The 13,109-nt window shown below is 40.7% G+C and overlaps 3 protein-coding genes across 6 annotated transcripts; all 3 read left to right on the top strand.

Moving 5' to 3' along the window:
* Window positions 1–3,714: 3,714 nt before the first annotated feature.
* Window positions 3,715–6,497, top strand: LOC18021873. Its single transcript, XM_006404536.2, has 5 exons — window positions 3,715–3,846; window positions 4,397–4,762; window positions 5,074–5,120; window positions 5,199–6,141; window positions 6,225–6,497. Exons 2-4 carry the CDS (start codon window positions 4,477–4,479, stop codon window positions 6,135–6,137), a joined length of 1,272 nt encoding a protein of 423 aa, XP_006404599.1. The 5' UTR covers window positions 3,715–3,846; window positions 4,397–4,476; the 3' UTR covers window positions 6,138–6,141; window positions 6,225–6,497.
* A 1,002-nt stretch (window positions 6,498–7,499) lies between these two features.
* LOC18021872 (late embryogenesis abundant protein) lies at window positions 7,500–8,609 on the top strand. The gene is made up of 2 exons (XM_006404534.2): window positions 7,500–7,921; window positions 8,199–8,609. The coding sequence occupies exons 1-2, from the start codon at window positions 7,595–7,597 to the stop codon at window positions 8,415–8,417; spliced, it is 546 nt and encodes a 181-aa protein (XP_006404597.1). The 5' UTR covers window positions 7,500–7,594; the 3' UTR covers window positions 8,418–8,609.
* A 466-nt stretch (window positions 8,610–9,075) lies between these two features.
* LOC18021871 (probable receptor-like protein kinase At2g21480) lies at window positions 9,076–13,075 on the top strand. Of its 4 annotated transcripts, XM_006404533.2 has the most exons (5): window positions 9,076–9,176; window positions 9,473–9,578; window positions 9,661–9,728; window positions 9,960–10,047; window positions 10,183–13,075. In XM_006404533.2, exons 4-5 carry the CDS (start codon window positions 10,010–10,012, stop codon window positions 12,749–12,751), a joined length of 2,607 nt encoding a protein of 868 aa, XP_006404596.2. In that variant the 5' UTR covers window positions 9,076–9,176; window positions 9,473–9,578; window positions 9,661–9,728; window positions 9,960–10,009; the 3' UTR covers window positions 12,752–13,075. The 4 variants fall into 4 exon arrangements, with proteins under 4 accessions (XP_006404596.2, XP_024014060.1, XP_024014062.1 ...); XM_024158292.1 differs by having other exon boundaries at window positions 9,960–13,075; XM_024158294.1 differs by having other exon boundaries at window positions 9,658–9,728; window positions 9,960–13,075.
* The last annotated feature ends 34 nt before the right edge of the window (window positions 13,076–13,109 follow it).

The raw sequence follows: 13,109 nt of genomic DNA, 5'->3' as shown, positions 1-13,109 counted from the left end.
GTGCCATTTGATAGCAACACATAGGCATGGCCATATCCTTCGATAAGGTTTGAGGGACCCGCGATGGTGCTAATATTTGCGGTTTGATAGGTTAGGTTTATGAAGTAACTTTTGTTTCTTAAGATAGTGTGGCTGGATCCACTATCTACGACTATGGTTTCCATTTGCTGGTGTGCTTCATTATGAATAGAAGATAGAATCCAGTATTGAGGAATTCAGAAAATGTGATAAATCATAAAGTAAAGCATTGTCTGAGAATAAAGGCAAATGGAAAAAAAAAATGAAACAAATCCCAAAATGAAAAATAAAGAACAAAATCAAATTGTATCAGAGTTTCAGATGATTGAATTAATCGAGGAGATCAGCTGTTTCATAGTCCATGGGGTCGGTCTGCTCGTTTGTGGTGTTCTCATCATCAAGGAGGTCGTCACCTTCCAGGTTAGCAGCATCGACTGGCTGAGTCATGTTGGCTTCAGCAGGAGCTTTTCCGTACTTCTGGTATAGATCGCAGTGGATCTTGGGGGTGCGACATTGCTTTGTTGGGTGGTTGAACATCCCACATCTGGTACAAGCAGAGTGATCGGGGTTGGTGTGGCGGGTCGGCTTGGTGATGCCTCGACCACGACCAGGACCATAACTGAGGTTAGGTCGGTTGCCACGACCATGTCCGCGTCCACGTCTTCCACGTCCATGTCCTCGGCCATTACCACGTCCATTACCACGTCCACGGCGGTGATCTGAGGATCTATCGGGTTGAACATGGTAGGACTCTTGACGAGAAGCTGGGACAGGAGCCGATCCCGGGGGCCTCATAGCGCTGTTCCTCATAAGCAGCTGGTTATTCTTCTCAGCGAGGAGAAGACAGGACAACAAGTCTTCGTACAATGTGTGTTTCATTGCACGGTATTGTTGTTGGAGCACAACATTCTCTGTGCTGAATGTGGATAATGTTTTCTCGAGGAGATCATTATCTGTCACATCCTCGCCACAGAGTTTCCGGATGGCAACAATACGAAAGAGTTCGTTGTTGTAATCATCTACGGATTTGTAGTCCTGGAACCGAAGGTTCTTCCAGTCGAAATCTGCCTGAGGCAACTGGACCATTTTCTGATGGTCATATCGCTTTTTCAGCGCTTGCCACAATTCAAGTGGATTCTCAAGAGTGAGATATTGCTGCTTAAGGCTCGGGGCCAGATGATGGCGTATGTGACATATCGCCTGAGACTGTCCCTTACGGGATGCGGTGTTACCGTCGGTAATACACGCATCGAGTTCTTTCGATGCAAGGAACAAGCGCATGTCTAGGACCCACTCGAGGTAGTTATCCCCGGAGACGTGAAGGGCCTCGAATTCACATTTCTGAATGTTTGACATCTGAAACATGAGATTGATTTTGTTAGGGATTGTTTTGAGAAAATTTTGAATGCTGATGATGAAACTTTCTATTTTGAGAATATTTATATTTTAGGAAAGTTTCTAAATTTGGAAAGTTTCTAATTTGGGTAATTTTCTAAATGAGGAAAGTTTCTATGCCGGGAAAATTTCTATATGAGGAAAGTTTTTATATGAGGAAACTTTCTATTAGAGGGAACTTTCTCGGAAATAGTAAATTTTAAAAGGGTATGGTTTTAGTTACCCCGAACATGATGTCGGTTTAATAGCTGTGATTTAATCGGTTAAAGCCGAATATAATTTCGGTTAATGAGAACCAGGTTTAGCCGGTTTTAGGCGGTTTAGGAGGAACCCTAGGGGAGCCGAATATGATTAGGGTTTTATCTAGGGTTTTAACGGTTTGGAAAACATATTTTGGATGTGATTTCGAGATCTATAGGATCTGTGGTCGATGATTTTAATAATTTCACAAGGACAACAAAGAAATCACGTGAAAAGGACTAGGGTTTAAGCATTATGACTTACGATTTTGAAAATTACAAAATCGTGAATCAAGCTTAGGATTTAGGGTTGATTTTCTTAGTTTATTCAATCAAGTGTTTCAAGCAAGAGAATCAACAATCAAATAAGCTGCAACAAGCTTATTAAACATGAAGAAAATCGAATAGGTTTATGCCATAAACATGGCCAAAAACGGTTGTTAGGTTTTTGTAGATTAGGGTTTTATAAAACGAGTTTAAAACCTTTGAACATGCATAAACTTGTAATTTAAACAATCAATCAACAAGTTATCAATCAATCATCAGAGTATCAAACACTTTCAATCAATTAGAGATCGATTTTTTTTTTTATAGGGTTTTGAAGTGTTTAAACAACAGGTTCTATGGCTCTCAGTTTTAGAAGATACCTTTTCCACCTTTGGATTTCTGACAGGCTAATGAAACTGGGAGCTAATAGACCTCAGTTAGCCGCTACAAATTCCAAGGATTGATCACCAAAACTGGAGAAGCTGCTGGTTGAAGAAGGAAAACTCGGATCTGGTTTTTGTTTTTTTTGGTTGATCGTCGTGTACTGTAAGTGTGCGTGAGGGCGCGTCCGACGTTGGATCGACAAACGGTTTTCACGCTTCGAGTTAGCGAAGCGCTGTAGTAGCGCCGAAGCCCTATGTGCTATAATGCTGAGCCAAGGACACTCCGCCTTATCTATAGAAGCAGTCAACTGAGTTCTGAACGAATTAGATCCTTGGTAATGGCTCAATCTATAGATAGAAAGCCCTATGATGGGAAACTACCACGTTAGGTTTGGAGAGAGATGGGACCGGTTATATAATAGAGGGAGCAGATGCAAGCTTTTTTCAGTAGATTTGTCTCGTCGAGGGCTTCGATTTGATATGTAGATCGTCTTCTGGTTCCTCACGGTTTGGAAGATATGCGTCTTTTAAGTTTCGACTTGCTTTTAGGGTTTTGGTGGTGGCCGAATTTATTAGGGTTTTTCGCTCAGAGAGTCTTATCGTGCTGATAACATGTTGTGAAAACTTAGAAACTTTATTAATCACTGGAATGTATATATAGAGTACATAGGGAATCTAGGTTAAGTACAATGCCCTGATGGGCCTAATGGGCCGGTATAAGAGTCCATATATGATATGTGTTATAACAATTATAATTTATTTGTTTCTTAAAGTATACTATATTACGCGTGTTTGTTTCGCGTCGTATTCACTTGGATATTTTGGCGTTGGCCAAACAAAGCTCCAAGCGTGTACTGTATAACATAACATGCAGATAAGTTCCAAAGATTCCCTATTTTAATCCTTCCAAAGATATTAAGTTTTCATTTGGCACCCCAACTTTACTTTTATATGTATAACTTCCATTTAACGACGTCACTTCGTATATATTGACTGTCAATTATTCGCTTTTTTTTTGTCACAATGACGTGACACCGTTCCCCGTACGTCACTTAATTCCGCTTAAACTAACGGTGTCACGTCGGCAGAGCAATAAGTCAAACCGTCATGTTTCTTCGGTTCTATTAAACCGAAGACCAATCAATCGGTTCATTTACTAATCCAACATCTAAAGAATATATTTATTCAGGTGAACGAGTTTAATACATTGAAATTTTTATGAAATACAGTATTTCTAGTTTTATTTAAAACAAAATTTTTAACATAACATATTCTCAAACTTTTAATTTGGTACGGTTTTGGGATCCTTAACCGGTACACACCAATCGGATAATAACGGCGTTAATTAAAACCGTCAGAAAAGACTCGTACTCGTCTCTTTCGCTCTCTCTCTCTCTCTATCTAGGAAAGGAGGAACAAAGCAAAGTGCTAATTACTCGTTTTCCATTCTCACTCCACAAAATCCACCGCTCTCTCTCGCTCTCCCTATGTGAAGCCGTCTTTGATTTATCTTTCCGGCGACGTTTTTCGACTTCCGAGAGCAGGTTCGGTGTTCGTAACTCTCGTCACATCTGCTCAATTGCTGTTTCTACTGTAATCTTCTAGATTTTTGAGTGTTGGTGCCGATATTAGGGTTTTTGTTTCTATTTTGGAATTTACAACCTGGCTTGTTGGTTACTTGGCCATATTCTCGGATCTGGTTAGTGTTAGTTATGCGACCCTATGATTCAATTGCTATTTTTGGTGTCCTGAGAAAAATTCTCTTATTTGGATTTTTCTTAGTGAAGATAGTCGTGAAAAAGTTCACTGACTAGTGGGCAGCAAAATTGTTTGATTTGATTCTCTCTCTTATTTGATCCCAAACCTTGTATTGATAGTTGTTAGTTTTCCATGGCTGCTACTTCGAACTTCCTTTCTTTTCGCCATGGCAAATCGCCAGTTTAAGTTATTGCGTAGATAATTGGTAAGCTCTCGTAGCTCTTATCGATGGTGTTGAATGCAAGTAACCTTCGTTAGTTACTCCCTTTGGGTTATTATGGACTTATAGTGATTCTGATTGAGTTTCTGAAATATTTGATTTTTTGTCTCTTAAAGGTTTTTGAGGTGTTCTACTGTGGTTTCATGCGCCAAAAGATCTAACCGGAGTGTCTTTGTGCGGTGCTTAGTTAGTAGTTATGGGGAATGCTTGTTGTGTTGCTTCTCGAGACAAAATGGTAGAGCCTAATACATCAGCAGTCGAGAATTTGCAAAGAAACAATGCGAGGTATTCTCCAAATTGGAGTTTTCGGTGGGATAATAGAAGGCGAGTGGCCGGAGAAGATACGTCTCTAAGTTGGTTATCTGATGGGATTAGTCGTAACGATGGGTCTGATGTCAAATCCGAATCTGCATTTGTATCATCAGAAGGTTCCCCTCTGAACAATTTCCAGACCCTGTCGTGGCACAAGTCTCCTGCTTCGGGTAAAAAAAAATCTCAGCCTTTTTAGATATATTATTTCTATGCAGCAAATTTTTGTTGCTTACTGGCAAAACCTGTTTAATCTGTCAGAAACTGTAGAGTAGAGAGAAAAATGTGTACCTTTGTTGTGACCCGCTTGGAACTTAGGACTACTTTTCTATTGAACCTGTTCATGAGAAGACATTGATATGTTTGTTGACATAAATTGTTTTTCTTGTTTGCTTCTTGGTTTGTTTTTTATTGATATCCGTCCATCTTGACCTTTAAAACTATGACTTTTCCATGCTATTACATCACGTTTTGGTTGTGGCAGATCAATCTTTTTCAGGAATTGCATCCATTGACACCGTCTCTGAACAGGTAAAAAGCTCGTTTCACTGCTATCTATATATCTGCCATGTATCCTCTGTTAATATAACCTCTATTTTACTTACGTAGATCGCCCAGAACCCTGCTTCTTATCGATCTCCTGCAAAACGGTCTCTGTCATTGGCTTCTCAACCATCATCCTTCTCGACATCACCACTATCGTCCCATAGCCACTTGCCAATGCCACTTGCAAGTTCATCGACACTGAAGTTGACACCACGCGCTCGTCTATCAAAGCAAGTCTCAGATGGTCAAATATTTGGATTTACATCACCGAGCAGAAGCTCAGCAACTGAAGAGAGGCTGGGAAATGAATCTCATTCTGGGCCATCTGACGGTTGGTCCATGCAAGCCTTCTCCGAAATGATGGCTTATTCTCGCAGAGAGTCTTGCTCTTATGACAACGAATGCTTAGGGCTTCGACGTGACAAGATAGACCATCTAGGAAACCGAAAGTCCAATGATCAGCCAACCTGTGGTGCTTGCTCTAGATCCTTGGCTCAGAAATCGTTGTTGAGTAGCCAAAAGATCTTTGCCACTAACGAGCTCTCTGTTGCTGCGATTCTGGCTTGTGGGCATGCCTATCATTCTGAATGTTTAGAACAGATGACACCTGAAATTGACAAATTCGACCCTCCATGTCCCGTCTGCACATTGGGTGAGAAAAAAACACTCAAGCTGTCGGAGAAAGCATTAAGGGCAGATTTGGATTTGAGAGCTAAACACAACAAGAGACTAAGAAACCGGGTTGTGGACAGCGATGACTTTGTCATGTTTGATCACAGCCACAAGGCAGGAGCAGCAGTAGCAAGCGGTACTGGACACAAAGGTAAAGTCCCGAAGCTGGTGTCGAGTTCAAGCTTAAGAAGTTATTCCCCAAAGCCATTTCTTGCACGACACTTCTCTTTCGGGTCCAGAAGCAATAGTCTTAAATCCCCGAAAGAGAACCATTCTGCCGTCTCTTTAAGGAAGAAAGGCTTCTTTTGGACCAAATTTACCAAAGTTTGAAACTGTAAGCATCTCTCTCTCTTTCTACAAGCATCATTTATGATAAAGTCATATGTTAAATCTTATGATTCTTGAATCCTGTTTCAGATTCGCAGCTAGGGCCGAAGTCAACGTTGCGGATACTTACCAACTTTACACATCTCTTTGTGTATGTTATAGAATGTCTCACAAGTCTTCTACAAAATCTTTCTTCTTTGACGTAAAAAAAAAAAAAGAAACTTTCTTTCTTTTTCCTTTTTTTTTGTTTGTGCACTCCCAAATTTTCACACTTGTAAATATAATAATTTTAATGTATAAGGAAAAATGGATCTGGCTTTCGAGGCTGTACATTGGGTTTATTGAATCGATGGGTTTTGCTCTCCATTTCCGTTTTTTCTTTTTGAGAAACGAATGCTTTAATACTTCTAGTCTTCTACAAACTGTTCTTTGAATTTATGAATATATTTTAATAGAATCTTTTTATACTACAATGTAGACGTCCAATTAATCTATACAAATGTTTCAATTAATTACCAATCCTAACAGTACTTAATAAAAACCAATAAATAACCAAAAAAAATTGTAACAAAAAGAATTAGGGAATTTTATAATAACAATCTTTGTAGTAAGAACTGTTTAAACAATTTTGATGTTGAAAAAATAAGATTTCAGAGCGATTCTAAAGCGCTGATCAAGTTGTTTGAGAATTTTCAAGAATGGTGGAGAGTACACTCAATCACAACGAATATAGCTTCGGTCTATCTATTTTATTATTATTTTTTTTTGTAAAGACGACAAACTAACCAATGATCTGATGTAATCTATTTTCCAAGCTATATTGGATAATAGTATTTCCATGTGGCTAGGACCAAATAACCAATGGTAGACATGGAGAAACAAACTCTCTGCACTCGGTAATAATACTAAAGATGGTTTGTTGAGAAATTATAATAATATGAAGAACGATTCATCAAATAGATTGCATTATGATCCAAGGTTCGTTTGTTTAATATGCTTTTTGCACCACCAAGCTTGTAACCTTTGGACTTAAACGCATCAAGATATTATAACTCCGAACACCGACCAAGTTATATGTTTGTAGCGGTTCCACGTCCTTGATCAAATCCAATACATCTGTCCACATGCATATAACGTACAAAACACCGTAGATGATAACGTTGTTCTATCGAATATATCAAAAAGAAAAACGTTATTATTATGTCGGATTCGTGACGTATTCGTATCAAAAGCACACACATAACACGTGGTACTCCTTACCTATCCATGCGTGGCAAAACAATTCACATAAACTCGGCACGTCTCATAACCATGCAGATGAACATGTTACAATATATATACACACACTTGTTCGACCGGAAACGTATAGTCTTTTCTAAGAAGCATTTGAGAGAATATATTATCACTCGATCAAAAGCATAGAAGAAACAAAAGGAATATAATAAGAAGGGTTGCTTACAATGGCGGATTTGAAGGACGAACGAGGAAACCCAATCCATCTAACCGATGAACATGGGAATCCGGTACAGCTCACTGATGAGTTCGGTAACCCGGTGCACCTAACCGGAGTCGCCAGCTCTACTCCTCATCCTCATTACAAAGAGAGTATTACCGGCGACGTCATTGCGGAACACCCAACGTCCGCGGCAGGGGTCACCGGTGCAACTGTCACCGGTGCAACTGCCGCCACAGCAGCAGGTACTGGTGCCATTGCCACGGAGCAGCAACACCATGGCTCGCTTGGAGAGCAACTTAGGCGGTCCGGAAGTTCATCCAGCTCTAGCTCGGTGAGATTCTCATGCATGTATAGATTGATGAGATTGGTTTCTTGCATAATTTGACAGAGTTATATATATATATTTTTTTGAAAGGAACAAAGTTTCCTAAATATCGAAAGCGAGTTTTTAAAATGTTTTGTATGTATTAGAACCCTTGTATTGAAAATTTTCTAAGATTATGTAAAAATGTTTCTGTATCTTGTAGAAGGTTTCGATCATTAACGTTCAATAATCTGTATGTAATATTTACGTAAAAGTTAACGAGAATATGATGATTTTGAAATAGGAGGACGATGGACAAGGAGGGAGGAGAAAGAAGACAATAAAAGAGAAAATCAAAGAGAAGTTCAGCAGCGGCAAGCACAAGGACGACCAAACACCCACCACCGCCACAACCACCGGACCCACTGGAGCGGCGGCTGAACAACCGCATGAGAAGAAGGGTCTTCTTGAGAAGATCAAGGATAAACTTCCCGGCCACCACAACCACCACAACCACCCATGAAACACTCTATATATTTAGACGAATCACTTCACATTGTCTTTGTATATAACAGCGTTAAGTTTGGTCGTTTCAGTTTCATGAATAAGTCGCTAGCTCGCTTGAATTTCATTAGGGCTTTTATATCAATTATGTCGTCTACTTAAATGTTTTATTCGCTTCTAGTTAATTTGATGGGTTTTCAGTTTGTGTGAATGTGAGCGTCGTTTTTGATCAATGTTCTCTTTTTACTTACTAAAAAGAAAAGTCGAATTTCTTTTAAATATACTTGCACCATTAAAAACTTTATATTTAAAATAGGTGCTGATTAGAAACAAAATTAACAAAAAGGGTTGCATTCATTCAGTTATACATGTCAACCGAATGGATTAAATTAGCGTGGGTTGCAGTGATCCGACCAAACCAAAACCGAGAATTCGCTGGTTCCATTGTACGAACCGAGAATCAGCCGGTTATATTTAAACCTTGTATGAAACAATAAAATCAACCTTGATTAAACGGTTTGAAAATCTTGTCTGAACACAAAATCACAATCCCTACAGCAAGCAACTACATTTGGTTATATCTAAACCGAAGGGAGTGTGGCTAGTTATCGGACCGAACCGAGAATCAACCGGTTCATAGCGTCTAAGATCGAAAATACCGATTAGCCAGAATATGAAAATCTTGCCGTCGTCATCGTTTCTCGTCTCCTTGGGAATGGCCCTGAGCCAAGTCTCGTGTCCACTGAAAGTGATTGCCGTTAGAAATTTCCTGATAACGGTGGGCTTTTTTTCTAATTTCGTGCGTTACGTTATGGCATACTAAATTCATCGAAAGATGCGATCTTGAAATTTTTCTGTTAGCTAATTGGCGTATGTCTGAATTTTTGAATTTCGATTGCTTCGTTATTTAGTGTCAATTTTTACCAAGTCTCTCAACTGCTGATCTTGTGTGAAAGCTTGCGAATTTGGTTTCCAAGATGTGATTTTTAATTTTATTTTTTAAAATATTTGTGGAACTTGGAACTGAGGATTCTTATGACTTGTTGCGTTTATTCTGATGTATCAACCATATAGGCTTCTCAAGTTTCTGTTATGTGGCTGTGGCCTGTGGTTACAATGCTTACGCTATTCTTGCTCATGGATTTGTACATTCCTGAGACAAATGCAACATAGCCGATTGGTACACAAACATTTTCTCTCTTTTAATCTTCATTTTCGGAGAATGTTAAACTGTCTCATATCCTCTAATGTTGACGCAGCAGAAGACCCAGTGGTTCACTGGCAAGCTTTGTAGACACCTGAGTTTAGAGTGAAAAAGTCTTCCCTGCTGGTAATAATGCTTAACTCATCTAATTGTCGTTATAAACTGCTAGTTTCAATAAGGAATCATGACTGTTTCCTATTTGGTTCATGGTAGTTCTCCATTCTCCTTCAAATAGGGAAATCATTGTAGTTGCTTTTTTTTTTTGTTATTGGCTTTATGTCGAAATTCTCTTAAAGCCAATTCAACAGTTCACTACTAAAAATAAAACATTCACTAATTATAGCTTTACTTGAGCAGAACCAGAGATAATAAGAAATCTAGCCACACATATAAACAACTCATCCTTCATGCTCTTTCTTCAACCACAAGCATCCCAACAATCTCGGTTCGTTTCTTCTTATCATTTTCTTCCTCATTCTTCTCTCTCTTCTCTCTCCCCCAACGAAGGAGGGATGGAGATAACAAAGGAACCAAATATACCTCTGTGTCCTGTCTTAGTTTCTTCTTCTTCTTTTTCCAGGCCCTTCATGGCTCTTCTCTTGACCCTTCTCCTCTTCCTAACCGGCCTAGCTTCATCGGTTGCCATCGGTGGTGGCCCAACCGCTGGTTTCAAACCGGCAGATGACATTCTCATTGATTGTGGAGCCAAGTCGTCATCCAAAACCCCTGAAGGTCGAGTCTTTAAGAGTGACTCAGAGACGGTTCAGTATATAGAATCCAAAGACGACATTCAAGTCTCTGCCCCTCCTTCTGATAAACTCCCTTCTCCCATTTACCTAACCGCGAGGATCTTCCGTGAAGAAGCCATTTACAAGTTCCATTTGACCCGACCCGGTTGGCATTGGGTTCGTCTCCATTTCTTCGCCTTCCCCAACGACAAGTTCGATCTCCAACAAGCAACTTTCTCTGTTTTAACAGAGAAATACGTCTTGCTCCATAGCTTCAAGCTGAGCACACACAACAACAATGATAACCAAGCCGTTGTTTTGAAGGAGTACCTCGTCAACATGACGGATGCTCAATTCTCCCTCAGGTTCAAACCCATGAAAGAATCCGCCGCTTTCATCAACGCCATCGAAGTCGTCTCAGCTCCAGACGAGCTCATCTCTGATCAAGCCACTTCCCTTTTCCCTGTCAACGGTTTCTCCGGTCTGTCTGATTACGCGTACCAACCGGTTTACAGGGTTAATGTCGGTGGTCCTCTGATCACGCCTCAGAACGACACACTAGGAAGAACCTGGACATGTGACAAATCATACTTGAAAGATGAGAATCTTGCTAAAGACGTCAAAACAAACCCTTCAACGATCAAGTATCCTCCTGGAGTTACACCGCTGATTGCTCCTCAGACGGTTTATGCAACAGCTGCAGAGATGGCTGATTCTCATACCATTGATCCTAACTTCAATGTCACGTGGAGCTTCCCATCAAACCCATCGTTTCACTACCTTATCCGTCTTCATTTCTGTGACATCGTCAGCAAATCACTCAACGACCTCTACTTCAACGTTTACGTCAACGGCAAGACTGCTATTTCAGGGCTGGATTTGTCCACTTTAGCTGGAGATCTCTCTGCTCCTTACTACAAAGACATTGTGGTGAACTCGACCCTTATGAAATCCGAGCTTCAGGTCCAGATTGGTCCCTTGGGAGAAGACACTGGCACCAAAAACGCCATCTTGAATGGAGTCGAGGTTCTGAAGATGAGCAACTCTGTGAACAGTCTTGATGGAGAGTTTGGAGTTGATGGCAGAACCACTGGCATGGGGAAGCACGGTATGGTCGCAACCGCAGGGTTTGTGATGATGTTTGGTGCTTTCATTGGCCTTGGAGCTATGGTTTACAAGTGGAAGAAGAGGCCACAAGATTGGCAGAAGAGGAACAGTTTCTCTTCTTGGTTGCTTCCGATACACGCAGGTGACAGTACCTTCATGACAAGCAAAGGTGGTTCTCAAAAATCCAACTTGTACAACTCCACGCTTGGCCTCGGAAGGAATTTCTCCTTTTCAGAGCTTCAAGAAGTCACAAAGAACTTTGACGCATCAGAGATCATCGGTGTCGGTGGATTCGGAAACGTTTACATCGGAACCATCGACGACGGAACTCAAGTCGCTATCAAACGAGGGAATCCACAGTCGGAGCAAGGGATCACTGAGTTTCATACAGAGATTCAAATGCTGTCTAAGCTCAGACATAGACACTTGGTCTCCTTGATTGGATACTGCGACGAGAACTCAGAGATGATCCTCGTCTACGAATACATGTCCAATGGCCCTTTCAGAGACCATCTCTACGGCAAAAACCTTTCTCCTCTGACATGGAAACAACGGCTCGAGATATGCATTGGAGCTGCACGTGGGCTTCACTATTTACACACAGGAACAGCTCAGGGCATCATCCATCGTGACGTCAAATCGACGAACATTCTCCTTGATGAAGCTTTGGTTGCTAAAGTCGCTGACTTTGGTCTCTCCAAAGACGTTGCCTTTGGACAAAACTATGTAAGTACGGCCGTGAAAGGTAGTTTCGGGTATTTAGACCCCGAATACTTCAGAAGACAACAACTTACAGACAAATCCGATGTTTACTCCTTCGGTGTCGTTCTTCTAGAAGCTTTGTGTGCAAGACCAGCCATTAATCCTCAGCTTCCTAGGGAACAGGTTAACTTGGCTGAATGGGCTATGCAGTGGAAACAAAAAGGGTTGCTCGAAAAGATCATTGATCCTCATCTCGTTGGCACTGTCAATCCTGAATCCATGAAAAAGTTTGCAGAGGCTGCAGAGAAGTGTTTAGCGGAATACGGTGTTGATAGACCAACAATGGGAGATGTGTTGTGGAACTTAGAATATGCTCTTCAGCTTCAAGAAGCCTTTTCTCAGGGAAAAGTTGAGGCCGAGGAGGTTGAATCCGATAAGCCCGTGGCTGCTGCTACTACTGCGGTGGCGGCTCCACCTGTCACAGCCACCACCACCGCCGCAGCAGCAAGTGAACGTCCGGTTTCTCAGAGTGAAGGCAAGGATGACTCGGCCGTGGACGAACACTCTGGAACCGCCATGTTTACTCAGTTTGCTAATCTCAACGGAAGATAAAGTGTCACAAGACTTTGCACCAAACGAATCTGTCAAACACGGTGTGGTGATGAGTTAGAAGAAAAGAAGGTTATCGGATTTGTTGTATAATTTGTCTTTAATATTTTTTGTTCTTTCGGTTTGATGTTTTTATTTTTTTGTCAGTTTTGCTTTTTGGGTGTTTGAAATGTATATTTATGGTGGTGTGGATAATGCATGTGTAACTAAATACTCCTATGCATTTATCTACTCATCCTCCAATGTTGTAGGTTGTTGATACTTAGGTTACACAATACAGATTTTCAAGTTGATGATATTATGTGTATGTTTTTTTTGGTCGAATAAAATTCCTCCTCTAATGATTTTACTTTTACTTAAC

The sequence above is a fragment of the Eutrema salsugineum genome, unplaced genomic scaffold, assembly GCF_000478725.1.
Source record: "Eutrema salsugineum unplaced genomic scaffold, Eutsalg1_0 scaffold_15, whole genome shotgun sequence".
NCBI classification, from domain to species: domain Eukaryota; kingdom Viridiplantae; phylum Streptophyta; class Magnoliopsida; order Brassicales; family Brassicaceae; genus Eutrema; species Eutrema salsugineum.
The sequence above is the reverse complement of the archived record's forward strand: the minus strand, read 5'-3'. Positions and strand labels throughout refer to the sequence as shown.